Raw genomic sequence first — 26,436 nt, 5'->3', positions numbered from 1 at the left:
CATCTGCTTCAACTCCTTTCCCTTAGGATTGATTCTAAGATTCCCATTTTACAGATAAAACAACTGAGACCGGAGACATTCATCATCCCACCATCTTTACCCAGCTGTTTCCATTGCCTATGTCAGCTCTGGGGGCCAGGGATCGCCCCCCAAAGTCTAAGTCCCTAAAAGAGATCAGGGAGGGCCCCTACTTCATAACCCATGAAGGCAAAGCCTCCATGGTGGATGGAGCAGGCCCTGCTTGGATGATTTTCTGTCAACAACTCAAGTTATTCAATGTTATTAAATAGCCTTTCAGTAAAGTCAAGGGCTCCCTGCACCCAAGGCAGCCCCATGCAGGGGGGACTCTACTTGGGGGAGAAGTGAAGCTTCCAGCCCCTGCCCCCCACCTCGCTGTCTGCCCCAGTCCCTACACAGGCAAGAGGACGGAATTAGTGCCACTATGCAAAGCAGCAGGAAGAGGGGGCTCCAGCTCAGCAGAGGCAAAAGCCAAAACAAGCCAGTTCCCTCTGGCAGCGCAGAGACCAGGGTGGAAACAACGCTTGCCTGGCTTGGCCCAGGATGGTGGGGATTGGCCTGAAGCCCCAGGCGTGGATGTCTCACCTGCCTGCCCCACCTGGAGTTCCGAGAGGAGCCTGGTACAAATCAGGGCTTTTCTCACTGTCCTCGCATGCTGGCCTTGATTCTCCAGTTAAATTGGAAGCTCCCTGAGGGTGGAGAATCTCCTTTCTGAGTTCAGAGCAGGAATGGCAGAGAAGCCTTGCCAGACCCCTCCAAGGTCAATGAAAAGTGGAACACAGCACGGCTTGGGAGGGAGAGGCTCATTGCACTTAGCCTCCCAGGTGTGAGCAGTGCCCAGTACCTCCTATAGTGGATTGGGAGACGCTAGGGACCGTTTTGTGAGGACCTTGAGTTCTACGGGGCCTCCAGTGTGCTGCTGAGAAAATCTGAAGGGGTCATCTAAGAACCCCCAAACTTCACAATGGAAGGAATCTCTGCCTTTCCCCACCCCCTCTTTGGAGATATTGTCTCATTCTTTTGGCCAAGCATGCACAGCTCACTGCAACTTCCAGCCCTGGGGCTCAAGAGATTCTCCTGCCTCAGACTCCTGAATAGCTGAAACTACAGGGACTGACTAGGATACCTAGCTAGTTTTTCTATTTTTTGTAGAGATGGGGTCTCACTCTTGCTCAGGCTGTTCTCAATCTTACGACCTTAATCCACCCTCCTTCCTGGACCTCCCAGAATGCTGGGATTACAGGTGTAAACAGCTATGCCTAGCCAGGAATCTCTGTCTCAATGGCCTTGGGTCAAGCTTAAATAAAAGTCCTGGGTTCCATGGGAGAGTGAGGGGGCGGGAGAGGGGGTGGTAGAGGCAGGAAAAACTCTACACTCTGGGAGCTTCTAGTTTCACCAGGGAAAGGCCCCCATGTGCACCACAAGATCAGGTGGGGCTAAGCCACAGACGTTAGGGCTTGTCCCAGCAGGGCCTGGGCAGAGATGGCTGCAGTGGGAGGGCTTCCTGTAGGTGGGAGGCAGAGCAGGGCTCAGGTGCTGCTTGTTGGTTGATGGAGCACAGGTGAAGGCGTCCCTGCCAAGGGGCAGGGTAGGCCCAGCTGCCCTCTCTCCCATTGCTCTAGGACCAGCTAGAGCCCTAGCAGGCAGGGGTACAAAGCAGAATGTGGCCCCAGGTTCCAATGGGCCTTTAGAGAAAAGGGACGGGCCCACAGGTGCCACATTCAGACAATAGAAGTGCCCAAATAGACACTCCCATCCTCCCACACCCATGAGATGTCACGAGCTTATATATGGTTTCTCAAGACACAGTTTATTCCACGGGATAAAGGACTTGAGGGCAGGGCCTGTGGGGTAGGAGAGGTTGGGAGAAAGGAATCAAGTTCTCAGTGGCCCTCCTGGGGCCCAGGGAAGGGCCATGCCCTTTAAGAAGCTGACTGCTCTGAGTCCATTTGTAGCATCTGCACCAGTCTCTGCCCTCCCCATCCCATGTGTGGGGGTGTATCCCCCCTAGCACCCCTGAAAGGCAGGAGCCAGTCCACCCCAAAGAACTCCTACCATATCACCTCCTGGTTGCCCTTCTTCTCTAGCCCTTGGCCTGGCCCAGGCACTGGAGCAAGGAGGTGGCTCTGGCAGGCCAGCTTCAGAGGCCACTGAGGGCCAGGGGTGGGCTGTGAGCCAGGCAGCTCCAAAGCAGTCACTGAGGCCCAGGGGGCTGCGCCCAGGTAGGGTGGGCTCTGCCCTCACTCCTGGCCTGGGTGTTCACCCACAGACCACTTCACCTCCCCTGTCCGAAGAGTCACTATGTCCTCGTAGGTGGCTGTCTGGTCGATGTTCAGGCCCTGGGGACATGAAATGAAGCTCAAGCCTAGGCCATTCCCAACCACACTGATAGATGTGGCCACTGGCCACATGGCCTTGGAGCTGCTGGGTCCACCCTACTCCTTACCTCATAGGTGTGATCTTCCTCCATCCCAGCCTTGCCCTCATCCTGGGGGATGGAAGGAGATCAGAGCGTTAGTGCCCCCCACTCCCAGCTCCTGCTCAGGCTTTGAGGGCAGGGAGATAGACCCAGGGGATGAGGGGGATGTGGGAGTGAGGTGTGCGCTGCTGGTACAGCTGGACAGGTTGATAGGGGAGCTGGTGGGGTGTGCAGGCTGGGAGACAGAGACTCTGCCTGTGCCCGGCCTGGCCCTCGGCCTCCTCCCTGGCTCCCTGAGGCTCCCCCCACCCCGTGGACACCTTGTCCAGCAGCAGGAAGATGGGCACGACGATGAAGAGGATGATGAGCAGGGTCTGGATCATGATGATTCCGTCCTTCAGCGTGTTCCGCCGCTTCATCTGTGCCAAGGTGCTGAACCCTGGGGGAGTGGGGCTGTAAGCCGGGATGCAGGGTGCCCCAAGAGTGCACCCTTTGGGCCTCCAGTGTTGGCTGACTGCGGACCCCTCAGGACCTGCTACCCAGCGGCTCTCCTGGGTGCTCCAGGGCCATGGCCACCTCCACAGGCACTAGGCCAGATGGGGGTGGGTGTGGATGGCTAAAGGAGCCCCCCTGCTGCCTCACACGCACCCATGACTCGCAGCTCAGTGCCGCAGCCCAAGTTGACTGTGGCTCCCTCCTGGGAGGCCCTGGTGCACTTCTGCTGGCAGAAGTAGATGCCGTTGTCCTCAAACTGGATGGCCTGGATGGCAAGGGTGAAGACGGAGCCATTCTGAGACTGCACCATACGGTCTGTATTCTTCAGCTGCTGGGGCTCCAGGTCGGTCTCCTGCTTCCGCAGCCAGCTCACAGTGCTGGGGGTGCCATCCGTGTGGCAATGCATCTTTGCTGTGTAGCCCCTTTTCCTGGCTATGAAACGTGGGTTCTGCCAGATTTCGGAACAAGTGCTTCCTGTGGGTGCCAAGGCCAAGGCTGGGCTCAGAATCCTGCTTGGCATCTTTCTGAATGCCAGCCTGGACTGCCAGCCCCCTCCTGGTGGCACTGACCCCTGGGTTCCTCCCTGCGTCAGGAGGAACTGAGCTTGTGAGAGGTGGGCAACCTCCTCCCCCAACTGTCTCCTCCTCCTCTGGGCACCTCCACCCGCAACTGCCCCTCCACCCCTCTGAGTTTCTTTGGAATGGCTTTGGGGCCCATGCCCCTCACGTGGGGCCTGACCCAGGCCTCATTTAGGGACTGGGGGCCTGCAGGACAGCCTGTGGCTCCATCTGGTGCTTCTGCCTGTTCCTCGCCTGGGCTGCCCTGCACTGGCCCCAAACCCTCAGGAGTTTCCCACAGTCCCCAGAGACAAAGGCCAAATCTTTGACCTGGCAGTTGAAGCCCTCCTCAGTCAGCTCCTGCCTGTCTTATCCCCACCATCATCCCCTCTTCTCTCCTGCATGGACCTGCCCCACTTTGTGTTCCAGAACCTTCTTTCTCAGCTTGGAATGCTCTCCCATCTGATCTAAGGGCCTCCTCCTGCCTGTTCCCAGTAAGTGGCCCCCTAGGAATCCCTGAGCTGCTTACACTGCAAACCCTGCCTGAAGGGCTCATTCTGAGGCTGGGCCCGACCTCCCAGATAGACAGGGCCTGAGTCCTCTGAGGAACTGGCACCTCTGCCCTGGCCCTGGGCTCAGCCCAGCCTTTCAGCACCCAGGACTGGAGCATATGTGTCTATGGAGGATGACAGGTGACTGGGGGTGGGACCTTGGGGAAGGGATCCTAGGAGGCCTGGGGTGGGGGTCCGGAATGGGGATACCAGGCAAGGACAGGAGATGGGGCAGCCCCTGGGACAGTGGCCAGCGTTGGACACAGACATACTTTTCCTCAGAAGAGGGTGAGGTCACTGACCTTGGAGATTCTCCTTCAGGTCCTGTGTTTTGGCTATCGGCACCATCTGGGCTGCAGGGTGGGAGCAAGTAGGCGGGGCCAGTCAGGCCTTTCCTCTCTAGGCCGCCCTGCCCCGCCCCTGTGCCCTCCACACCCCCAGAGCTGCTTCCTCCTTCCAGGACCCCTCAACCCTCCCTGTCCCTGTGTGGGTAGATAGGAGTGGGATGACGGAACAGAAGCCCCTCTTCCAGCACCCAACCCCACTCCCACCCTTGGCAAGCAGGTATCAAAATGAGACAGGAGGAAAGCTGCGGGTGGGCAGAGCAGGGTGGGAGGCTCTTGCACCTTCCAGATGGGAAGGGGAGCATCTCTGAACCAGCATCTCCCAGGGTCTGGTTGGACAGCTTCTCTCTTGCCTCCCCCTGACATGGAGCCCTCAGGGGCAGGGGTTGAGGAACCACATGTCCCTTCCTCCTGGACCCAGTGCTTCCACAGTCCTGGCTGCCAGCTTTGTTTTGCCCCTCTCACCCAGCTAGGCCCAACTTTGTCTCCGGGGACTGTGGGAACAGCCTCCAGGCAGGAGAGGGCTTTGGGCCACAGACTCCTGAGCCCATCACCCAGTAGAAACGCACAGATCCAGGCCCCAGAGCAGGGAGAGGCAGAAAGTGAGAAAAACAGGATCAGGGAGGAGCAAGCGAGAGACTGAGCCACCCAGATGCAAGGTAACAGGGCCAAATCAGCAGGCTGTACCTGAGAGCAACAGCAGCAATACCACCAGCCAGTTGTTGGGCACAGGAGACAACACCAGGCTAGCCATGGTCACCGCTCTGTCCCAAGCCCGTGACAAGTCTTTCCGAGACTCCTTGAGGGGAAATGTGTAACTGCTGGGGCTGCAGCCTGTCCCCTCCCCGCCTCTTCCCCACCAGGCTCCTTCCTGCCATGCAAATTGAGACCCAGGGGAGACATCAGCTCTCTGGGGACCTGGGGGAGGGTGGGCTCTTGTCAGCTGGGCCACTAAGGCTTGAAGGCTGCCCAGCTTGGGCAGCACAGCTGGGGTCCTTGGTGGATGCCCCTCAGGGGGTGTGGCTTAGTCTTTTAGGGGCAGCCTGTGCTCCTGTCTATGTGTCCCCACCCCACAGCTGGTCATCCCCTGGGCCTTCCAGCCACCTATCTGCAGTCTGCCAGCTCCTTGGAGGTCAAGAGTCTGACAAGTATTTATTCCTAGGCACTTATAATGGTCTTAAGAAAAAATGAATTTGAGCTCGGCCCCTGTGCTGTGAACCAGCCCTCACCCTGCGGAAAGGGGAGCACCGAGGAAGGACAGTGCAGGGGGCCAGGCACCCGAAGGGGCCCAGAGCAAAGACTGGAGTCCAGGTGGCCATGTTGGAAATTGACCCTGTGGAGGAAGGGAGCCACAAAGGTTCTCAAACAAGGGCAGGCCAAGTGTGGCAGCCACTGGGTTCAAGATCTGGTCCAGGCCTTGGAGAGAGGCCTCCTTTCCTCATGTTGTGGGACCTGGCTGGGGGTGACCCAAATGGATGGACATGATTTAGACTCTAAACCATTGGGACTCTAAGCCCCTTAGGTGGCTTCTTCGGGGAGTCCTAACTACTGAACTCTGAGGGCACTGACTGTCGTCTGCAGCTCTAGGGGGTCTTAGGTAGGGGAGAGAAAGCTGGTGGTGGCAGGGGGAGCCCTCAGGTTCCCTGGCTTTACCCTTCCAGTCCTCAGGGTGGCAGAGGAAACCAGAGCATTCAGGGACTCATCTAAGTTTGGCTTTGTGCCTTTCCCCGGGTCCAGTACAACCCTCAGCCCTTGAGAACTGTCCTTGTGCAGGGCACAGCCTGCACAGCACACAGGGCAAGTTTGCCAGCTTCAGCCCCACAGCTGACTCCACTCTGAGTTTTATGTCTCCTGAAGCTGCTTTTCTCCCTCTCATCCCTTGATCTCCAGGACAGGAAGAGGGATGATAAGTCCGCCGTGTCCTCTGTCCATTTCTCACTCTTTCCATGACTCTTCATTTTTCCAACAGACTGTGTTGGCAGGGCTGTCTGGTTTAGGGGGCTACGGCCCTGTCCCTCATGTCAGAGTTGGAAGGTGGAGGGTCTGGGCACCCTCCCCTTACCATTCCCAGGCCTAGGCCTCCCCTGACAGTCCTGGGATCCACTTCCAAGGGGCGCAGGCCAGGACTTGAGCTATGAAAATTGGGGACAGGAAGGCTAACCTTTCATGTGAGGAACAGCTCTCTCTGGGCAGTCCCAGAAGTTCTTGTTTCCAGATGTTCCAAATGAAAAAACATTTCTCTGAAAAGGTGCCAGATGTTCAGTTCATGGAACAGTTCATGGAACAAACAAAGCCCAGGAATATAAACATCACCTGAGGTCAACTTGGGGCCCATGGGCCCCCATGCTTGTGGGGGTGATTGGAAAGAGACCAGCCCTGGGGAACGTGGGGCAATCTGGGAGTCTCTTGGTTAAGTGAACTGCCCTTCCCAAGCCTCCAACAATGGAGGTCTCAGTTAGCTTTGGGACTAGTGTCCCCTTAAAGTTGAGTGGCTAACTGGGGGAGGCTTGGGCACATGCATTTGTGTGTGTGTGGCATGCATGTGGCAGGCCCTGTTCAGGAGCTGGCCCTGAGGCCCAGGTGATTGTAGGGTGTGGAGATTGAGGATGGGGGCAGGTGACTGGCATCCTCCAAACTCACACACATCAACAGCCCAGGTAGGCAGGGATGCAGATGTGCCCTTTGGACTTCGTTCCCATTCACACTGGGCAGGGGGGATGTTCTCAGGAGGGGAGGCAGGCAGCAGGGCCCCCTACACCTCCCCCACCTTACCCGCTGCCTGCAGGGGTTATTTGTCACAGGTGGGGCCGTGCTGTTCCCTCACCAGTGACAACAGCACTGAGCTCCATCCTGGGCTCGTGATGTCCTTTTCATCCCAGAACAGGAGGCCTCGTAAACCCATCCCCGCCTCTGCCCCGGCTGCCCTGAACTGCACGCCCTGACATCTGGCAGCCCCCTCTTTCCAGGAAGGCAGCATCAAAACAATAGATGGGAGCATGGGGGGAGGGAAGAGGGGCTCAGGGATTGGGGATGCAAAAAGGCAGTGACACTCCAGCCACCCTGGAAAGGATGGGAGAGAGGAGACAGCTCAGACCTGTTTCCTTCCCAGCCTAGCCTCCCTGGGTCTGCTGGGCTGTTGGGACCAGGAGGAGGCCGGCTGGCTAAGAAGGATGTGGGTTCGAATCCTGACACTGCAGTGTACCAGCCAGAAATTACCCCCCCACGTTCCCAGTGGTTCCCAGCTAGCCTCCCCCAGTGTTTGCAAATGCACCAGCAATTGCACTCGTCACGTGAGTGGGTGTGGAAGGAGGAGGGACAGTGGCTCACAAAGCAGAGTTTCCCTGCCCCACATGCCAACAGCACCCTAGTTGGGCAACACCCATTTTTAACCTCTCATCAACCAAGTTCCTCATTTGTGGAAGGTAGAAATGCTCCTAATAGCCACCTCAGCACCCAGAGCTGATGCCTGGGGTGGGGGAATGGAGGTGAAGTATCAGATTGTGTGCCCCGTGTCTCCCACCTGGCATTTTGTCTTTCTTCTTCTGTCATTCAAGGCTCAGGGGAAGGGTGGACTGGATGCTCTACAAGTCTTTCTGTCCTTGGGGCCTGAGAAGGCTCCAGGTGAGGTCTGGAGAAACAGCAAGAAGCCCCCACCTCAGGGAGGGAGGCCCGGCCCTTACCTGTAGGGATGCTTAACCCCCTGGACATGCACAGAGAACTGCAAGGTGGCAGGGGACACAGGCAACTGAGGGATGTCTCAGAGGCAGCCTGGAGAGCCCCCTTCACTCCCACAGGAGACCCAGAAAAAGGGGGTGCCGGAACCCTGAAAGGGATCACGCATTTACTATAATGCTGGGAGTCAGAAGTCTTTATAGAAAATAAAATTACATGTAAGATCACATTTCACCCACTGGGTTTGTGGCCTGAGTTCACTACCTAAGAATACTGTCTGTCACAGGTTCATGTGACCCCTGGCTCTCTGGGGTCAGGGGCAGGCTCCTGGTTAGTGCCTCTGAGGGTGCCCACAGGCATCCTGAAATTTCTGAAGGGGACAGAGAAGTGAAGGACTGGGGACACAGTGTCCCAACATGTATTTCCTGTGGCTAGGGGGAGCGTGGTGTTGTCTGTTGGAGGAGGAGGGGGCAGAGCTCTAACCTCTGGCCTCTCAGGCTTTGGAGTAGGGGCAGAAGGGGCACAGCTCTGACCCCGGGCCTCTCAGACTCCAACTAAGGGGCTTTGGAGTAGGAGCAGGAGAGAGCTGGACTGGGCCACAACAGGAGCTGGGGCTCTCCTTCTTCTGCCCTCCTGCACCTCAAGGCTCCCATGTCTTTTTCACCTGGCCCCAATCCCTGCCAGCTCTTCTTCCTTCTTGCTGCTCTGATCCTCATCCCCACCTGCACATAGAGGCACAAATGGGAGAAGCTACACACCAGAGGCACCAGGGAGGGTTTATTGTAAGAAATGTACAAAGGAGCCTGTCTGCTGACCTGGCATGGGGCCTGTTCCCACCTGGACCAGGTGGGAAGGTGTATCAGTCTGCAGGGGAGGGGACCACAGGCAAGGAGAAGCTGGACCCTGCTCATCACTCTTCCTCTGCAATCTGTACACAGTCCACGAGGGAAAATCCAACCTAACAGATTGCTGAGGTTCTGGGGGCTGTGCAAGTCAGGGCCCAGGAGGGAAAGGCAGAGGGCAGGGTGCTGGGGAGGCAGAGCCCGGCCCCTACCAGCTGAGCCTTCTGATGGAAGAGAATCACTGACACTGATGGCCTTAGCTCTGCTCCCCTTCTCCCACTCGTGTCTCCTCTGTGGAAGAAGGCTTCCTCCTCCCTCCTTTCTCCTCCTTCCATAGAGGAGACACAGGTGGGCGATGGGCAGCAGAGCTGAGACCATTGGTGTCAGTTCGACAAATAAGAAGGGGGAAGACAGGTGCTCATGGGGAGTGAGAGAGAGGGGCACCTAGATGGATCAGAAGGGGTGGGAGAGCGGGAAGGACACCAAGGAAGACTCTGGCCCATAGGCATGCAGGTGTGTGTGCACATGTGTGCACACACAATCTTGTTTTGAAGGTTCTGCTGCTTCCTGAATTTTAATCAAACTGTTCATGAGAAAGAAGAAGAAAAAGAAGAGGAACTTAGGCCCACAGGGGACTCCACATGTTCACACTCATCCACACACAGAACAGGTCCACTCTACCACACAAAGGCACACTCGTATGAACACAATTGTACAGAAGACACACACACACAACAGCTATACTCACATGACGTGCAGACACTTTTGGGTGCACTGACACACATATACACAAAAATACCTAGACACACAGCAGGCGCCCATATGTAATTTTTCACATGCACACTTACAGTCACACACTTGAACACACACACAGCTATACACACAGGGCTACTAGCATACAAGCAGACACACACTAACACAGGTACACACAAGTGTGGGTCTCTGCCCTCTTCTTCCAAGCTCTGCCTCTGTTCTTTGGGAGTCAGACAAGGCCTGGCACTGCCATACCCAGATGAGTGGTACAGCAGAAATGCTTTCCAGGCAGCAGAAAGTTGGAGGATAGAGCCTGTGCCAGGTGGGGAGCTTTCCCTGCCATGTTCCAGTGCTGAAATCTCTAACATGAGCTCAACTATAACATCCTTAATGACTTTGAGGAGAAATATGGGGAGGATGAGGAAAGAAGGGATGAGTGTGGGAAGTGCTGAGATCGGGGAGCTCTCTGAGGCTTGGTGAGACCACAAGGAGCCCTGGTGGTGCTCATGGAGGAGTGAGGAAGGGAGAGGGAACACAGGAGAATCCCTTCCTGAGCACCAGGGTCCTCAGCCCTACCCCAGGTCCCAATAATCAGGCCAAGTGCAGTGATCCAGCTGGCAGGACCCAGCCTGTACGGTTCACCCCTGTTTCCTAGAAAAGGACATTCCCAAGTAGAATCCTTCCTCCCCTAGGGGCCAGCCAGGGGAGATGTGGGCCTGGACATGGCCCGGTAAAAGGTTTCAGGAGTCACAATCCCAGCCTGAAGCTTCAGGATCCAGTGGCCAATCAGGCTGTGGAGAGTGATTTCTGGACCAGTCACATTTCCGTTGCCAGGGAATTCCTGAGCTGGCGGGGGAAGCTGTACCCCAGAGTCAGAGGAGGCAAGCTAGCAGTGCCATAGGGTCAGGCGTCTGCATTCACTGAGGTTAAGACATCTTTGTCCAGACTAGGGCTGAAAGGCCTGCGTCACTTCCTGGGGAGAGGCCAGTAGCCCTTAAGACTCTGGTGACAGGAGGGCGGCCAATCCCTCCATTGCAGACCAGCTCCCCACCAAGTGGGAGGAAGAGATCCTGACACTCTGACCTCCCCCAGGCCAAAATGAGGGGCATCAGGGCTTGTGAGAAGGTAAGAACAACTTGAGGGGGAATTATGGAGGCAGAGGCCTCAGGCCCAGCATGGAGCCCCTGAGCACATCCCCAACTCCCATGGCCTGGGGAGCCAGATGCTCAGGCCTGGGTCAGCCCCAGTGTGGCCAAATCCTTCCTGTCCCCAACAAGGGAGCTGGATGCAGTCCCAGACTCAAAGCCCTGCTCCCCCACATAGAATGCAGGCAGCCTGGGGGAGCTTTAGGGGATATGACAGGGCTCAGCTAGCCATTTTGACACTGCCTGTTAGACAAGGGACTCCTTGACCCCTGGGCGCACTGTCTGCCCTGGTGGTGGAGAGGGAGGCAGGGCAGCGTCTGAGGGGCTGACTGGCACAAGTCCCACAGCAGGTTGGGCATTCCCCTCGCTGTGCACACTGCTGTTGCTGTTCTCATGGCCATACATCTGGTTCATGGTGTTAGCGATCAGCCCTTCCTTCTCAGGGGCGTCGTCGCCATTGCTATCCTGGCTGTGGCGGTACATGTAGGATGCCTGCTTCACAGAGCGCTGCAGCAGGTGGCGGCGGTAGGCCCTCTGGATCTTGATGGCACACACCTCCTCGTGCTTCCTCTTGAGGGTGGTGGTGATGGGCTCGTAGGAGACCTTGGAGGGGTTGGCTGCCATGAACTTCTCCTCCATGGTCTGCTTGAGGGCATCCATTTCTCCAGAGTCACCCAGGACCTCTTTGGTGAGGGCAAAGAGGATGTCCAGGCAGTGGATCTTGTCCCCCGGCACCATGGGCAGGTCCAGTGTGATAAGCTTGATCTTGTTGGGCTTGGCGATCCTCAGTGGCTCCTGCAGGGTGTCCACAAAGTCAGAGAGGCGGCTGTAGGCGATGAACTGGGTGGCGTCAGGGTCGAACTTCTCCCATGTCTCGTAGAACATCTCAAAGTCGTCCTCGCAGAGGGGCTCGCTGCTCTCCTCAGTGGCTACGTTGAAGTTCTCCAGGATGATGGCGATGTACATGTTGACCACGATGAGGAAGGAGATGATGATGTAGCTGCAGAAGAAGCAGATGCCGATGGAGGGATTGCCACAGTCACCCTTGACGCTGCTACCCGGGTTCTCCAGGTCAGGGTCACAGTCCGGGGGCCCGCTGTTGAGGATGGGGTTGAGAAGCCCGTCCCAGCCAGCAGACGTGGTGATCTCGAAGAGGCAGATGATGCTGTTGCCAAAGGTCTCAAAGTTGAACATGTCATCAATGCCTGACTCCTTCTTGACGTAGGCAAAGTTGGACATGCCAAAGATGGAGTAGATGAACATGACGAGGAAGAGAAGAAGGCCGATGTTGAAAAGGGCGGGCAGCGACATCATGAGAGCAAACAGCAGCGTCCGGATGCCCTTAGCTCCGCGGATCAGCCGCAGCACACGCCCGATTCGCGCCAGGCGGATCACACGGAACAGTGTGGGTGACACGAAGTATTTCTGGATTAGGTCGGAGAGTGCAAGGCCTGTGGGGAGGATCTAATGAGAATGGCTGCCCTCATGGGAGCTGCCCAGGGGGTGGGGCACGTGGGGCCCAGAAAGTGGTGGCAGAAGCTCAGCCCTCAGAGCACAGCCCAGTGACCTGGGGCTAGGGCCCCAACAACTGGGGGCAGAATCTGCCCGGTTGATGGGGTGTGGGTGAGAAGCATTCCTGAGGCTGTTTATAGATGCCTAAGGGGCGTGTATAGTTATGAGAGACAGAGAGAGAAGACAGACAGATGGAACACCCATGTGACTCTGGGCATGTCTGCCAACTTGTTTGTGACTCAGTTTCCTCACCTGTAAAATGGGGGTGATAATAGTACCTGCCTCGTGGTATTGTTATGAATGAGTAAGATGCTATGCAATGCCTGGGTGTGTGTAGCACAGTGTCGGGCACAGACCAAATGCTCAGTGAATGGCGGCGAGTCACTCTCACACAACCACGCCCTCCTCCAGTGTGTGCAGACCAGAACCATCTCCTTGTGTCTTTCACTCAGCACACAGGCACCTGAGTGTGCCTCTACCGGTCAGGTAAGTGTGTTTCCCGAGGTTCATTTGTGTGTGTGCAGGGGACAGGCTGCCGGTGAGCATACCCTGTGTGCCTCTGTGTGTTAGGAGTGAAGGGCAGGTACATATACACTCGCATGCGTTTGCATGTGTGTGAGGGTGCAGGTGTGTGAGGGCAGGTATACGTGCACAAAGACAGGCCTTCCTGAGTGACTCATCTTGGTACTGCCCCATGGGCCCAGCCCGGCTCCGCTCACCCACAATGGACAAGATGACAACCACAAAGTCGAAGATGTTCCAGCCAACAGTGAAGAAGTACTGCCGCAGGGCCAGCATCTTGAGCAGGCACTCGCCCGTGAAGATGATGATGAAGATCATGTTGATGTTGTACAGGATGTCCACCTTGAGCTGGCTCTGGTCGTCCGTCTCCACCATCATGGTGACCATGTTGAGGCAGATGAGAATCATGATGGCGATATCAAACACCTGGTTGGTCACCAAGTCGTACACCATGCCCTGGACCTTGTTCTGCAGCATGGGTGAGGGTGCCACATGCACATGTGTGGACATGGGCAAGGGCAGCGGTGGGCAGGCAGGAGACACAGGATGACAGGAGACGCAGCATGACAGAGAGGAGAGAAAGAGGGCATGTTGGGGCCTGTGGGGGGGTTGGCCAGGAGAGGAGTGTCTGGGACAGGTCACTCTGTGGGGTCAGTGGGCATCCCTCCTCACGCTGGAACCCTTCTTCCTTTCCGGGTCTCCCAGTCACCCCATCCCCATTTGCCCAAAGTCTTTGCTCCCTGGGGAGGGCATCTGGATATCCTCACCCTCACTCTTGTGGGAGCCTTGCCCCAGAGGCCACTGAGGGTCCCAGGTGAGGAGGTGGAAGCTGGGGGCTTGAGGGGGGGGGCTGGGTGAGGGGTGAACCAGTCCCTGGAGCTCAGCAGGAAGATCCTGCCTGTGCATATGAGGCCTCTGTGCCACTCCCGAGGGATGTCTCTCCCTGCAGGTGGACCTAGCCTCACCTAGGGACACAGCCTGGTGAGCAGAACACAGGCTGCATTTTTACCCCCTTGGGCAGGAGCGCAGTACAGGCCACAGGAGGAGGGCCCAGAGTGGGGTACCTGGGGCCGGGGAATTGGCTTCTGTGGCTTCTTGGAGCCAAGCTTCTTCATGGCATTATAGTATTTCTTCTGCTCCTCCGTCATGAAGATGTCTTTCCCTCCAAAGTATAGTGGGATAGAGTCCGTAAGGCTGAGATAGGGATCCCCTTCTGTGCCTCCAGGAACCCCACCTCAGGTACCACCCTTATGATAGTCCCACCCCCGCACAGAGGCCTGGTGGGAAGGGGAAGGGGGACCTAGAGGGGCCAGAGATGGAGGAAAGAAGGGGACAGAGATGGATTAAAGATCCAGAAAAGGGAGAGGAGGGGTGAGGGCAGAGGGAGGGGACCAATGCTGTCTTGCAGGCTGTTTGGGGCCAGATATCTCACAGATATCTCACTGGGTCCTCGGATTAGTCCACCAAGGTAGGTGCATTAACCTCATTTTACAGATAAGGAAACTGAGGGTCAGGGAGGCCAGGTCACTTGTTGGAGGTGCCCTGGTGGAATGGGGACCCATGCTGGCTGCCCCAACAACACTGCCAGTGACAGCACAGTGGTGCTCAGGGAGCACCTGTGAATGTATGTGGCAATGAGTAAGCAAGGGAGGGAGGAGGGAGACCTGGCGGGGAGGCCCAGGCTAGATACTTATCTTCTTCTTCTGCTGGTTGAAGTTGTCAATGATGACACCGATGAAGAGGTTGAGGGTGAAGAAGGATCCGAAGATGATGAAGATGACAAAGTAGAGGTACATGTAGAGGTTCACCTCATACTGCGGCTGCTGCTCCTGCTGCAGGGGCCACGGACGGGAGGGGCTGGGTGCATGCACTGGCCTTTGTCACTCCGCAAAGCACCATGGGTAGGACCCAGCCACCCCTGGGCTGCCTGGTCTCAGGGCTCCCAAGGAAGTGACATGGGGGCCAGGGAGAGGCAGAATGTGCTTTTGGTGTCTCCCTCTGCCTGAGTCCTGACTCACTCACCAGCCACAATCTGGAGACCCCAACTTACCTCCCGGGAGTCCACGGCTGCATACATGATGTCCATCCAACCCTTGAAGGTGGCCTACAAGAGTGTTATTGGGGTGTCAGGGGAGGGGCTGCTTCCTGTTCCCACCATCCATGAGCTTCCTTCCCCTGCCCAGCCTGGCCCTCCCCAGAGATCTTCCTGAGAGACCAGAGAGGCCTAGACACTGTCCTGGGGACCCACAGCATTGACACGGAGTGATAGGGGGCTGAGGTTCCAGGAGAGGGACTGCAGGCACGTCTGTCTTGGTTCCCAGCAGGGGCAGCAGGTCCCACTCACCACCTGTAGGAGGGAGAGGTAGCCCAGGCCCACGTTGTCATAGTTGACCTTCACGTTGAGCCAGCGCACCTGGCCTGTGTGCATGAGGCTCTCGCATTCAGACTTGTTATTGACCTCAGAAATGTCGAACCTCTCGGAGGTGGTCGTGTTGATGCAGTAGTAGAACTTGCCGGCGAACAAGTTCACGCCCATGATGCTGAAGATGAGCCAGAAGATGAGGCAGACGAGCAGCACATTCATGATGGAGGGGATGGCGCCCAGGAGGGCGTTTACCACCACCTGGGGGACAGGGGGTCATTGCCAGAGCCTCTCTGTGCCTCGACGGCAGGGTTCCCCACCTGCCCACTGCCCAGGGGACCAGGCAGAGCTGGGAGGTCTTCTAGAGAAGGGCTGCTCTGAGCCAGGCCCGGAGGGGAGAAGCCATGTGCTAGGGTGCGCATGGAGGGAGGGATGAGAGCTGTAGGCTTGGCGGTCAGGAGGGCTCTCTGCTTGGCTAGAGCCATCAGCCCAGAGTGGGGGCGCTGGGTTTCTCTGGAAGTAGCCCAGTCACGGGTCACCAGGCAGGAGACAAACACTCTTTCCTCAGCCCCCATAGGAAATTCAGCCCATGTGACCTGTCCCCACACATGGGTTCATAGCACCAAAGACACAGAGACAGATAAGGCACAAAGAGGCCACCGGGTTCTTCAAAGCAACAGGAGCCCAGAACTAAAGTCCTGTCCCCTCAGTGCTGGTCACACAGGCCTTCCTCCCTACTGCAGTCTGGGCTGAGTCTGAGAGCCACTCCACGACCCCCAGACAGAGTGGGTGGCACCAGCCTGCTGGTGCCCAGGGGAGCTCTATTCCTGGCTGGGGCACCGACCAGCTGTGTGGCCACAGGCAGGTTATTTCCCCTGAGTAGGGAGGGGTCCCTGGCTCTGGGGGTCGGAGGGCTGGGCAACTGGCTGGTCGTGGCATAAACAGGAGGAGCTGCTGTGTGGCACTCGCCACTGGCCTGCCTGTGCACAGGGATGTGTCCCTCGGGAACAGGTCTTCATCCCAGCAAACCTCCCTTCCTGGGGAAGTCCCATGTGTCTTGCTCAGGCCCTGTGTTTACCTGTCACTTCTGTTCTTAAGGGCCTGAAAAGCACTTCTCAGAACTGACAAGTGCATGACCCTGGCCATGACCCCAAGCTGAGGTGGGGAAGCTCAGAGCCGTTACTTGTGTTTCAGAGTCCAGGGGCCCACCCTGAGGTTGGGGAGGGACACCCATAAACCTACCCCTAAACCACCCCTAAACTCCACACACTTCTGCCTTCCTTCCTCCTCTTGCCCCTCTTGGGAGCTGTCACAGACTCTGCTTCCCTCTGGCGGCAGTGGCAGAGATGAGCTAAGGGTGCCAGAGAGGGCGGCAGGCAGCAGGTGTGCTCAACGGCTGGGATGGGAAGAGGTGGCTGGACTGCAGACATGCACCCACCACCCTGCCCTGTTGCTGCTCCCCCAGCCCAAGCCCACCCCAGAGGTCCCCTCAGCACCCACCCTCATGCCCTCAAATCGGGATAGCGCCCTCAGGGGCCGCAGGGCCCGCAGTGTCCGCAGGGATTTGATGGGTCCCAGCTCTGAGTAGCCCAGCCAGTTGGCCACCAGGCTGATGATGGAGACCTGCAAAGGGAGGGTGGGGTGATCAGCAGGTTCAGGGCCATGGACACAGCCTGGGGGTCAGGCCCACCATAGGCGACTGCCTACTCTCACCCTCCTGGATGTCTCCCTTGGCCTCCCTCCCTGGTGGGGAGTCCTGTCTGGTGTCTGGTGGGAAGAGCAGCCCTTGGGCCTATCCCGGTACCCACAGGGGCCTGAGCTCCTCCTCAGCAAAGTCACCAGTTAGCTAGAGATGATGGTGACCAGGTAGGACATGCCCACCACCCTCATAGGGTGGTGAGCCCACTAAGGAGGATAAGCGCACCCTCCACCCCTGTGAGTGGGCAGCCTAAGGAACCCTCCTGCTTCTGTCTTGGTCCCAGGGCCCCCTCTCCCTTAGGAGAAAGGAAGGTCTCCCCAGCCCCTCTCTGGGCAGCTGCATCTGAGCTGGGGTATGACTCTTGGACTGGCCTTGGGCAGGTCCTGCCCCTCAGGCCTGGGCTTCCCGAGGTCCTGGGCCGTAGAAATAGCCTCTGGATCTGGCTGCAGGGCTGGGGCTGGGGCTGGGGCAGACTCACATCCACAATGAGGAAGTCGAGCCAGCACCAGGCGTTGGTGAAGTACACCTTGAAGCCATAGGCCACCCACTTGAGCAGCATCTCCAGGATGAAGACGTAGGTGAAGACCTTGTCGGCATATTCCAGGATGGTGCGGATGACTCGCCGCTGCTCAATGTAGATGTCCTCGAAGGCCTGGGGACACCAGTACTGCCAGTATACCCAGGGCCTGGCAGCCACGTCCCCTTCCCTGCCTGACGCTGCTGGTTCCCAGGGGTCTGACAGAGGACCCAGCCCAGGGGGCGAACTCACATCTCCCAGACCTCCCTGCCCATCATGGGATAAGTGAGTTTCCTGCGGGGAGAAATCCCCAGCTCCTTTCCCAGCAGCAAATCTCAGTCATCTACCTGGGGCATCACAATGACCCATCTTCAGTCCTGCCACCCCCCACCCCCCCGCTTAACCCCAACTCCCAGGGCCCTCCTGCCCTGTAACTAGGGGCACACGTACGTCAGTGCCCACACTGACAAGGGAGGCCCATCTGTCCTATTAAGAAACACATCTCAGAAGTGCATGAGTTCCTTTAGGATTCTCAGGGTCTAGGACTGTCCCAGCCACGTCCCTCCCTGTGTGGGGAGTGGGCTCCAGGAGGGCCTGCCTCAGGCCTGGCACCTGCCCTGTCCAGTCCCCCGTGGTGCCTACCAGGGCCCCACTGCTGAGCAGGATCATGAAGACAATGAAGGTCTCGAACCAGTTGTGCTCGACGATCTTGAAGCAGGCCCTGCGCAGGGTCCACCACATCTTCCCGCGGCCCTGGGAGATGTCCACGGTGAGGCAAGGGTAGCGCTGCACACAGGCTAGAAGAGGGTGGGGGCAGCACAACCTCATGGTCCTGGGGCTGTCTCAGGGTCCATGGTCAGCATGTTCCTGTGGCTCCCAGGATTCCCTCTAAAACCCCCACCTTGCTGCCCCCAGACCAGGGCTCCCACCTCCTCCCAACACCTGGCCACTCTCCCCACATGCCAACTGATGGACATGCAGAGGAAAGACCTTCTGAAAACAGGCTCAGGCCCCCAGCCTGGGAACTGCAGCTTTCAGCAGTGCCTGTCCCCCCACCCCACCCAGGTGGCCTTCACTCTGCACAGCCCAGAGTAGATGATGATGTTTCTCCAGGGCTCTCAGCTGAAGAGCTGGGCAGGCCTCTCTCTTTGAAGAGGAGGAGGAGGAGGAAGAGGGGTCTCAGGAGCTGACATTGGCACTCCTAAACGTTAGAGCCAGGCCTGTGCTGTCACCACTGCACAGGTTCAAGGTCGCAGGCTGTGCCGGCTGTTGCCCCCTCTGGCCTGACCCCTAGCTGGCAGGGGGGGCACCCTCACCCTCAGTGAAGCACTCCTCAGGCTGCTCCCCCTCGGGGTTCTCCTCAGCCTGCTCCTCAGGGTCCTCCTCCGGGGGCTTGTAGTCGGCTGTGCTGCAGACGGAGGAGTCCCCATCATAGAGGGGCTTTAGCTGCTTCTGCAGGCGGGGGGGGGGTTAGGGGGGGCACCAGGTCACATGACCAGGCATGGCAAAATGGGTGATCAGAAGGGAAAGGAGGAAGAGAGGGTGAAGCAAACCCATCATTTATTCATTCCTTCATTCGCTCACTTAGCCCAGGATTACCATGTCCTGTGCAGAAGAACCACAGGGACCGAGACAGCCTCCATCCTGCCCTCATGGCACACACCTTTGGAGTGGGCAGGGCTGGGGCCTAGGAAGGGGACATGAGGGCCTTGGGTGAAGGAGGAGGCTGGGAGGGGAGGCGTGAAGAGTGCCAGCAGAGGCAGCAGAGTCTGAAGGTACTTTTGAGGGGTCAAGAGTACAAAAGGGGCCAGGATGGAACTGGGACGGCCACAGCCCACAGAGAATGGCAGGTGGCGCCCCCAAGGTCTGCTCCCAGGGTCCTTTTGGCAGATGAATCCAGAAAGGGTGGAAAATTTTCCCCAGCCAAAGCCCTAGTCCAGTGCCAAGGGAACCTGATCGGAGTGGGGGTGGGTGGGGAGAGGCTGGTGCTTGGGCCCAGCCAGGCCTCCTCCCACCCCTCCTGGGGCAGTTCCAGGCTGGCTTCCTGGCCCCAGCCTCTACTCCACAAGGGGACCCCTGTATGACAGAGATGGGAAGGCCCTGAAGAGAAAGACAGAGATGGCAGCTTGGTTGGGGAGCCCCATATCCAGAATGGTAACCAGAAAACTAGGGTATCTGTGTTCTCAGTGGACAGAAAGGGAAACCAAGGCACAGAGCATTAGGTCACCAAGGCTATCTACTGAGCTGCTTGCCCCAAATGTATACTCCAACTCCCTCAGTGCCCCCAGAGCCATGCCTGCCCCCCTCAAAAAGTGTTCCCAGTCCCTCCCCTGGCACAGCCTTGGACCTGGGTGCTCCCTATCCCTCCCCCACCCCTGTGTCTCATACCGAGGTTGGCGCCACATTTCCCGGGTATTTATAGCTCAGCGGGCACCCGGCCCCCTGGTAAGTCAGCATGCCACATACTTGGGGGGCATAAGGAGTCAAGAGTTTTCAGGGCAAAGTTCATCAGGCCCCAGTGCCCAGCCAGGCTCAGAGCTAGGCAGTGGGTGAAGGGAGCTCAAAGTCAGCACCCCTGGAGGCCCAGGCAGGGTCCTAGCCTCAGCACAGCTGCTGGGGGTGACTGCTGCTGCGTTCCAGTCCCTTCTGCACTGGGGGAGGGGAGGATGGAGGAGGGGCAGCAGACCCTGAACACCACTGCTCTCACTCTCTGCTCTTCTGTCCCCAACTCCTATTGGCCTCCAGTCCCTCTCCTCAGAGTCCCCTGGCTGGACTGACACATTGGCCCACCCTGGGAGGTGAGGAGCAACCCCAGGTGGGGTCTAAGCAGAAACAGATGATAATGGCAAGGACTTGGCAGGGGCTTCATGCCCAGAGGGCGCTTTAAGAGAGGCCTCTTGGGTCTCAGTCCCAGGGCTGAGGGGCCCAGGTAAAAGCACCCTGTCCAAGGGTGCCACCTGCTGGTGAGAGTGGCCCAGGTAGGGTTTAGGGACAGGAGTGAGGGGAAGAGACCAGAGTATGGAGACAGGCCCGGGCAATCACAACACCCATGTTAATAACTTGGAGCTTACCGTGTGCCTCACACACTGAATCTCAAGTAACACAGCGCTCCCATTTTACGATGGAGAAACTGAGGTTTGGAGGGGACTTGTGACTTGTTCTAGGTTACACGAGAGCCAGGTCTATCTGAGTCCTGGGCCCTGGCTCACCTTGCTGTCTTCAGGCTCAGAGAAAGTGTCCGTTTCCTCTTCTGTGGGCATCTCCAGGTCGGACTCCTCAGAGGCAATGGGCACCTGTATGGTCAGGTAAGGGTTGTTAATGAAGTTGAGGTGGTCCAGCTCGATGCTGGGCGGGGGGCCGTCGGCCAGGCCCACGTGGTTCAGGATGTGATTGTCCTTCTTCAGGTCCTCCTCAGGCAATGGCTCCTTCTCGTCCTTGGGGTCACTCTCCCCGGCTTCTTCGGCCTCCTCGGCCCCCCCAGGCTTCCCGAGGCGGAGCATTATGTCCTGTGGGCTCAGGATCTTGCCGTGCAGCAACCCCAACAGGAAGGCCTTGGCGAAGCCGATGCCCCACTTGATGCGCCCGATGGCGATCTGCAGGTTGTTCATCTCGCCGTCCTCGTCCGAGGCTGCCAGGCTGTCAGCGCTGAAGGAGCTCAGCAGCAGGGCCAGGAACAGGTTCAAGACCTGGGGGTGGGGGCCAGGAGGCCTCGATTCAGCCTCTGGGACCCTGAGGGTGCCACCTCCAGCCAGCACAAGTGTTCTTGGAACCATTAAATGCTGGGCATTCAAGGGAACATCCATGACTGCCCAGGGAGGTGAGGATGGTTCTCGCCACCCCCTGTGCAGATGTGGAAACTGAGGCTTCGGCATGTTAGAGGACTCTGCTGCTCAAGGCAGAGGTAGGGTTTGGGGAGGCCTGTTGGGGGACAAGGGCCCTTTCCGTGACTCTGTCCTCTACCTCCACTTCTGGAGGGTGCAGAATAAAGAACAGGGCTCCAGTCTCCAGGTCGCCAGGACTTACTGGGAACCTTATCTTTGGGGCCTTCTTTTCCTCATCTGTTAAGTCGGACTTTTAACAGACCCAGGCTCAGATGCCTGTCCCCTGTTGCCCTGGAAGGGACATCTGACCTTCTGCTACTTACCTCATTTTTCTCCTCTTGTGGGTTCCCTTCCCCACCAACTCCTGGTTTTCTTCCCACATCCCTACTGAGCGGGACCTAAGAGGCTACTGCTCTCCCCTCCAGCCGCCCCCCCCTTTATTTTCCAGCAGATAGGCATTTATTGAGCCCTGTCACTGTGTGAGTGGCCTCAGGGGGCTCCCAGCTCAGGAGAAGCAATTGATCAGATGCATCTAATTCTGTGTGTGTGGGGGGGGTGGCAGCAGACTGGGGTGCACAGGTTTTGAAGCCATGCTGCCTAGATGAACCCCAGTTTACTAGCTGTGTGTCCTGAGGCAATGTGCTTCACCGCCCTGTGCCTCAGTTTCCACATCTGTAGAACAGGGCATGTCTAGCATATCTCACATGGTTGTGAAGATTACAAGACCAACCCGGACAGACACACGGAGGTACTCCAAATGCATGGGCTGTTATTACATGCGCTGTTTGAGAAAGCTGGACAAGGTGCAGGGAAGAGCCCTATTAACTCCAAGGCCAGCTCAGCATTTTATAGATGAGGAAACAGTCCCAGAGGCATGGAGAGACTTGCCCTAGGACATACAGTATGGCCAAGACTAGAACCCAGGCTTCTAGTCACTGAACAACTTTCCAGGGGATCATTTACTTAGACTACTATGTTAGACTACAATGTGAATGGCAGCCCGGGAGGCTCACCGTGTGGTGGCCTTCCCCTCCACCAGTCTGCTTGTCCCTGGGTAGCGGGGAGGTAAAAGGTGAAACATGGCTGAGGCAGGGGTGGGTCCAGGCTCCTGTTAGCCAGAGGCATAGCCAGGTTTTAACTCTGGGGGTCTGGGCAGGGCTGGGGTGTGAGTAGACATATAGAGGTAGGGGAGCCCACGCATGTGGATCTGCCACCCTTGGCTGTCTCCTCCATGTGTCTCCCCACTAGTTGTCACTAGTGTCCTCCAAGGTCTTGTAGTCACTGCCTTCACTATGCTATGTTAATTATGTTAACATTACTATATTTTAATATGCTTAAAAAACATATTAAAATCCCCTCTGAGAGAATGTCCTGGGGGGTGCACTGTCCACTCCCCACCCTACCACGTCCCCTCGTGAATTCTGTGCCTTTGGCCCCTCCGATGTATTGGTCTTTCCTGTCCCTCTCTCAGGGGAGAGGCATCCAGTTGCCAGAAACACATCTGAGATGGGAATTAGCTGCTCTCTGGGTCAGGAGGGTTTGCACACGGCTCCTGCCTAAGACAGAAATAGCCACCTTGGGCCAGGCGAAGGGAGGGCAGGGGAGGGGGCCGACATCATGCTCCCTGGGGGCTCTGTGTGGTGGGTTACTTATGCCCTAGTCACTTCCTCTTCTTCTTCACAATAACCCAGAGGAAGTGACCAAGCGCCATGGGCACAGGACACATGGGTCCCCACAGTCCCTGGCAGGGTGTCCTTTGGCAGATACCTACTTCTCTGAGGCCTGGGCGGGGGAGGGAGAACAGGAGAGTACAATGCCCAAGGAGGTGACAGTGCTGCCCCCCTCTGGGCACAAAGCTGGGCTAGAAAAGGGTGTCAGTGAGTGGGGGTGTGTGCAATGGGGGTGACACCCACACTAAAGCAATGCCATGTGGTGTTTTTGGACTCTGGGGCCAGATTGTTGGGGCTCAAATTCTGCAAACATTACCAATCCACCTCCCAGAACCTGCGCTTCCTAATCTATAAAACAGCACGTGTGACCACAGAGTGGACTAATACGGGTAAAGTGTTGGGAATGCTGGGTAAATGCTAAATAGACACCAGCTGTCACCATCCTGGGGTTGACATCACAATAATGCTGCTATTATTGATGTTATTATGACTGGAGTCACACAGCCCTGGGTTCCAGTCTGGTTCAGCTTCTCACTGGCTGTGGTTCCAGGCAGAGCCTCCCCGACAGTGTGCAGATAACATTACCTGCCTCTCAGGGTGGCTGAGAGGATTAGGGACAATGCATGGAACACCCTTCACACAGGTACTGGCAGGAGCCAAACATCAATACAGGAATGTTAGGGCTGGGCACGGTGGCTCACATCTGTAATCCTAGCACGCTGGGAGGCTGAGGCAGGTAGACTGCCTGAGCTCACCGGTTTGAGGCCAGCCTGAGCAAGAGCGAGATCCTGTCTCTAAAAACAGCCGGGCATTGTGGTGGATGCTTATGGTCCCAGCTACTCAGGAGGCTGAGACAAGGAGATCGCTTGAACCCAAGAGTTTGAGGGTGCTGTGAGCTGTGACGCCATAGCACTCTACCAAGGGTGACAAGTGAGACTCTGTCTCAAAAAAAGAAAAAAAAACCAGGAGAGTTACACCAATGGCTTCCACCTAAACTGCCCCTGCTGCCCCTGCATGCTTGGGACATCTGAGCTCCCCTGGCCACGAAGCCAAGCTTTGCTAAGTACTGACAAGTGTCATGTAATCCTTACGACCACCCAGTGAAGTAGGTCCTCACCATCATCACCCACATTTTTCCAGATAAGAAAACCAAGGCTCAAAGAGATTAAATCACTTGCTCAAGTTTCCCAGTCAGTCGGTGGCAAGGTGGGGGGCTTGAGACATTCTTGAGTTTCTACACATAGAGACAGAAGCCCCCTGAAGACTCTGTTACCCCTAGGCCCTTGAATGTATATCCAGAAACTACTGGTTAGGGCCCACTAACCTCCACCTGAGTCCTACCCTAATGTGGGCTCAAGCACCTTCTCTTCTCTCTCCCCCCACTCCCTAAGACCTTCCTTTCAGGGACAGCAGGCCTGGGTTCTCTCTAGCTGCCCCATGGTGTCCTCCTCCAGCAGAGGTGACACCCCCTTCCTCCAGCCGCCCCTGCCCCCAGCCGGAGCTCAGCGTTATCTGAGAAGTGCTGAGCTGGCAGCTCAAGGATTCCACAGGCCTTTTCGGAACGTGGGGACAGGCGACTTCCCACTCCCTGTTGCCCAGGGCAGTGCCGGCCACTGTAGGGGACAGCTGGTACAGCACTGTGGCAGGAGTGACCCTCACCCACACCCCAAGAAGGGGAGGAACTGGGGTCAGCAAGGTGAGGAAATACTCTTCCACAGGCCCTAGCCATAGAAATGCTAGTGGGCTGGCCATGGCCCTGCGTCCCTGGCCCTCCCCTGTGTACTGCCCCCCTCGACAGCCCTGCATACCAAGCCCTAAGCCACAGAAAGCCGAGGGATAGATGCAGCCAATTCCCACCCTGGGTTCTCTTTCTCAGAGCCAGGACCCGCTAGCCTCAGAACAGAGGAGGTTACGAGGGTGAGGAAGGCCCAGAGGAGCAAGGGTCCTGGTCCCACCCAGGCTGTGACTTCCTGCACACTATGGGGGTTAGTCTCCCCAGCAACCTCATGAGGTACTTACTAATTTTTCTTCTGTGTGACAGAGAACCAAGACCAAGGAGAGAGCAGTAATCGGTTCAAGGCCAAACAGACAATGGTGAAGGAACAGGGATTGGAACACGGGGCTGTTTGACTTGTTATTGTGTTAATTTACTCAGAATACCAGGTTTCTGCAGTGTTACTCACAGCCTGGTCCCTGGACCAGCATTGGCATCACTTCAAGTTTGCTAGAAATGCAGATTCTGAGGCCCCAGCCCAGAGCTGCTTGATCAGATTCTCTGGGGGTGGGTCCAGGAATCTATGGTTTAAAAAAGTCCCATGTGATTCTTTAGCAAGTTAAAATTTGAGAGCCACTTTGTTAAACTGCATAAAATTGCCATTTGGCGGAGAAGGGGTAGGGGAGATAGAAAATAGTCAACTACCAGTGATTTCCTACAGATTGGGCGACTAGGGAAAGGCCCTGGAACGACAGCCTGACACGAAGAAAATGAAGGAACGGAGAGCGTCTTGCACTCTTCCTGGGCATGGGTGGTGGGGAGCCACGCAGCCAGCTTCACTCACCACCAGGTTGCCGATGACCATGACCAGGAGGAAGACGGTGAGGCACATGGGCTGGCCGGCCACCTCCATGCAGTCCCACATGGTCTCGATCCACTCCCCACACAGGATGCGGAAGACGATGAGGAAGGAGTGGAAGAAATCGTGCATGTGCCAGCGGGGCAGGCTGCAGTCCGAGGCGATCTTGCACACACACTCCTTGTAGCTCTTGCCGAATAGCTGCATGCCCACCACGGCAAAGATGAACACGATGATGGCCAGCACCAGCGTCAGGTTGCCCAGCGCGCCCACTGAGTTGCCAATGATCTTGATGAGCATGTTCAGCGTGGGCCATGACTTGGCCAGCTTGAAGACCCGCAGCTGCAGGGGGAGAGGGAGGGCGAGGGCAGGGGTGAATGAGGCCCCAGCACCAACCCAAGGCAGCTCCATCCTTAGGAGAAAAGGTGCTTTGCAGTAGCTTGAACCCGCCTGCCTTGAGCCATCTGAGGACTCAGTTGGCCTGTTAAGAGGCTATAGTCATACCCTACCACCTTGTGCTCTTCCTGTGTTAAAATGGGGGGAAAAGTCCTTATCTTTTAAATATACAGACAAAAGTATTTATAGGTGAAATTATATGTGGGGCTTTGCTTTAACGTACTGTCCCCCCCTCATAAAAGTTGGGGGGACAGATGAAACAAGAATTGTAGAATGTTGATATCTGGTGGAGCTGGGTGATAGGTACATGGAAGTGCACTATTCTGTCTCTACACTTTCATGTATATGTGTACAGTCTCGTCATAAAGGTTAAAAAACAATAAAAGTGGTCCTTATGGGATGGTAGAGAGACACTCCTTCAGAAGTCTCCATCCCATGCCTAATGAGCTTCCAGAGCCTGTTTTTAGGTCTGCACTAAGGGCCCGGGGTCCCTGCTGTACTGTAGCCCAAGGACGTTAATTAAGGAATCAAACTGAGTGTTGGGTCCTGGGCCTGTTGGTTTGGTCTC

The 26,436-nt window shown here is 56.9% G+C and overlaps 2 protein-coding genes across 2 annotated transcripts in view; both read right to left on the bottom strand.

Moving 5' to 3' along the window:
- Positions 1–1,820: 1,820 nt before the first annotated feature.
- Positions 1,821–5,170, bottom strand: CD79B (CD79b molecule). Its single transcript, XM_003786198.3, has 6 exons — positions 5,072–5,170; positions 4,343–4,393; positions 3,086–3,406; positions 2,758–2,876; positions 2,465–2,506; positions 1,821–2,357 (listed from the first exon to the last, which is right to left on the bottom strand). Exons 1-6 carry the CDS (start codon positions 5,136–5,138, stop codon positions 2,259–2,261), a joined length of 699 nt encoding a protein of 232 aa, XP_003786246.1. The 5' UTR covers positions 5,139–5,170; the 3' UTR covers positions 1,821–2,258.
- A 4,671-nt stretch (positions 5,171–9,841) lies between these two features.
- SCN4A (sodium voltage-gated channel alpha subunit 4) overlaps positions 9,842–26,436 on the bottom strand; it is a 42,537-nt gene continuing 25,942 nt past the window's right edge. Inside the window, exons 14-25 of the mRNA XM_003786197.3 lie at positions 25,458–25,814; positions 20,618–21,094; positions 18,725–18,860; positions 18,051–18,205; positions 17,370–17,543; positions 16,693–16,815; positions 15,175–15,453; positions 14,881–14,934; positions 14,525–14,662; positions 13,895–13,999; positions 13,028–13,298; positions 9,842–12,247 (exon numbers count right to left, since the gene is read on the bottom strand). Coding sequence (XP_003786245.1) covers positions 11,043–12,247; positions 13,028–13,298; positions 13,895–13,999; positions 14,525–14,662; positions 14,881–14,934; positions 15,175–15,453; positions 16,693–16,815; positions 17,370–17,543; positions 18,051–18,205; positions 18,725–18,860; positions 20,618–21,094; positions 25,458–25,814 — 3,474 coding nt within the window. The 3' untranslated portion in view covers positions 9,842–11,042. The remainder of the gene's footprint in view (positions 12,248–13,027; positions 13,299–13,894; positions 14,000–14,524; positions 14,663–14,880; positions 14,935–15,174; positions 15,454–16,692; positions 16,816–17,369; positions 17,544–18,050; positions 18,206–18,724; positions 18,861–20,617; positions 21,095–25,457; positions 25,815–26,436) is intronic.

This window comes from Otolemur garnettii, unplaced genomic scaffold, assembly GCF_000181295.1.
Source record: "Otolemur garnettii isolate 467f Iridium unplaced genomic scaffold, OtoGar3 scaffold00018, whole genome shotgun sequence".
Taxonomy (NCBI): Eukaryota; Metazoa; Chordata; class Mammalia; order Primates; family Galagidae; genus Otolemur; species Otolemur garnettii.
This window is presented reverse-complemented; position numbering and strand designations above follow the sequence as displayed.

Excerpts from the sequence above, each read along its gene's own strand:
- CD79B (XM_003786198.3), bottom strand. The coding sequence starts at position 5,138 with ATGGCTAGCCTGGTGTTGTCTCCTGTGCCCAACAACTGGCTGGTGGTA. Across the intron at positions 4,394-5,071 it reads ATTGCTGCTGTTGCTCTCAG|CCCAGATGGTGCCGATAGCC; the intron begins GTACAGCCTGCT and ends CCCACCCTGCAG. Across the intron at positions 2,358-2,464 it reads AGGAAGATCACACCTATGAG|GGCCTGAACATCGACCAGAC; the intron begins GTAAGGAGTAGG and ends TCATGTCCCCAG.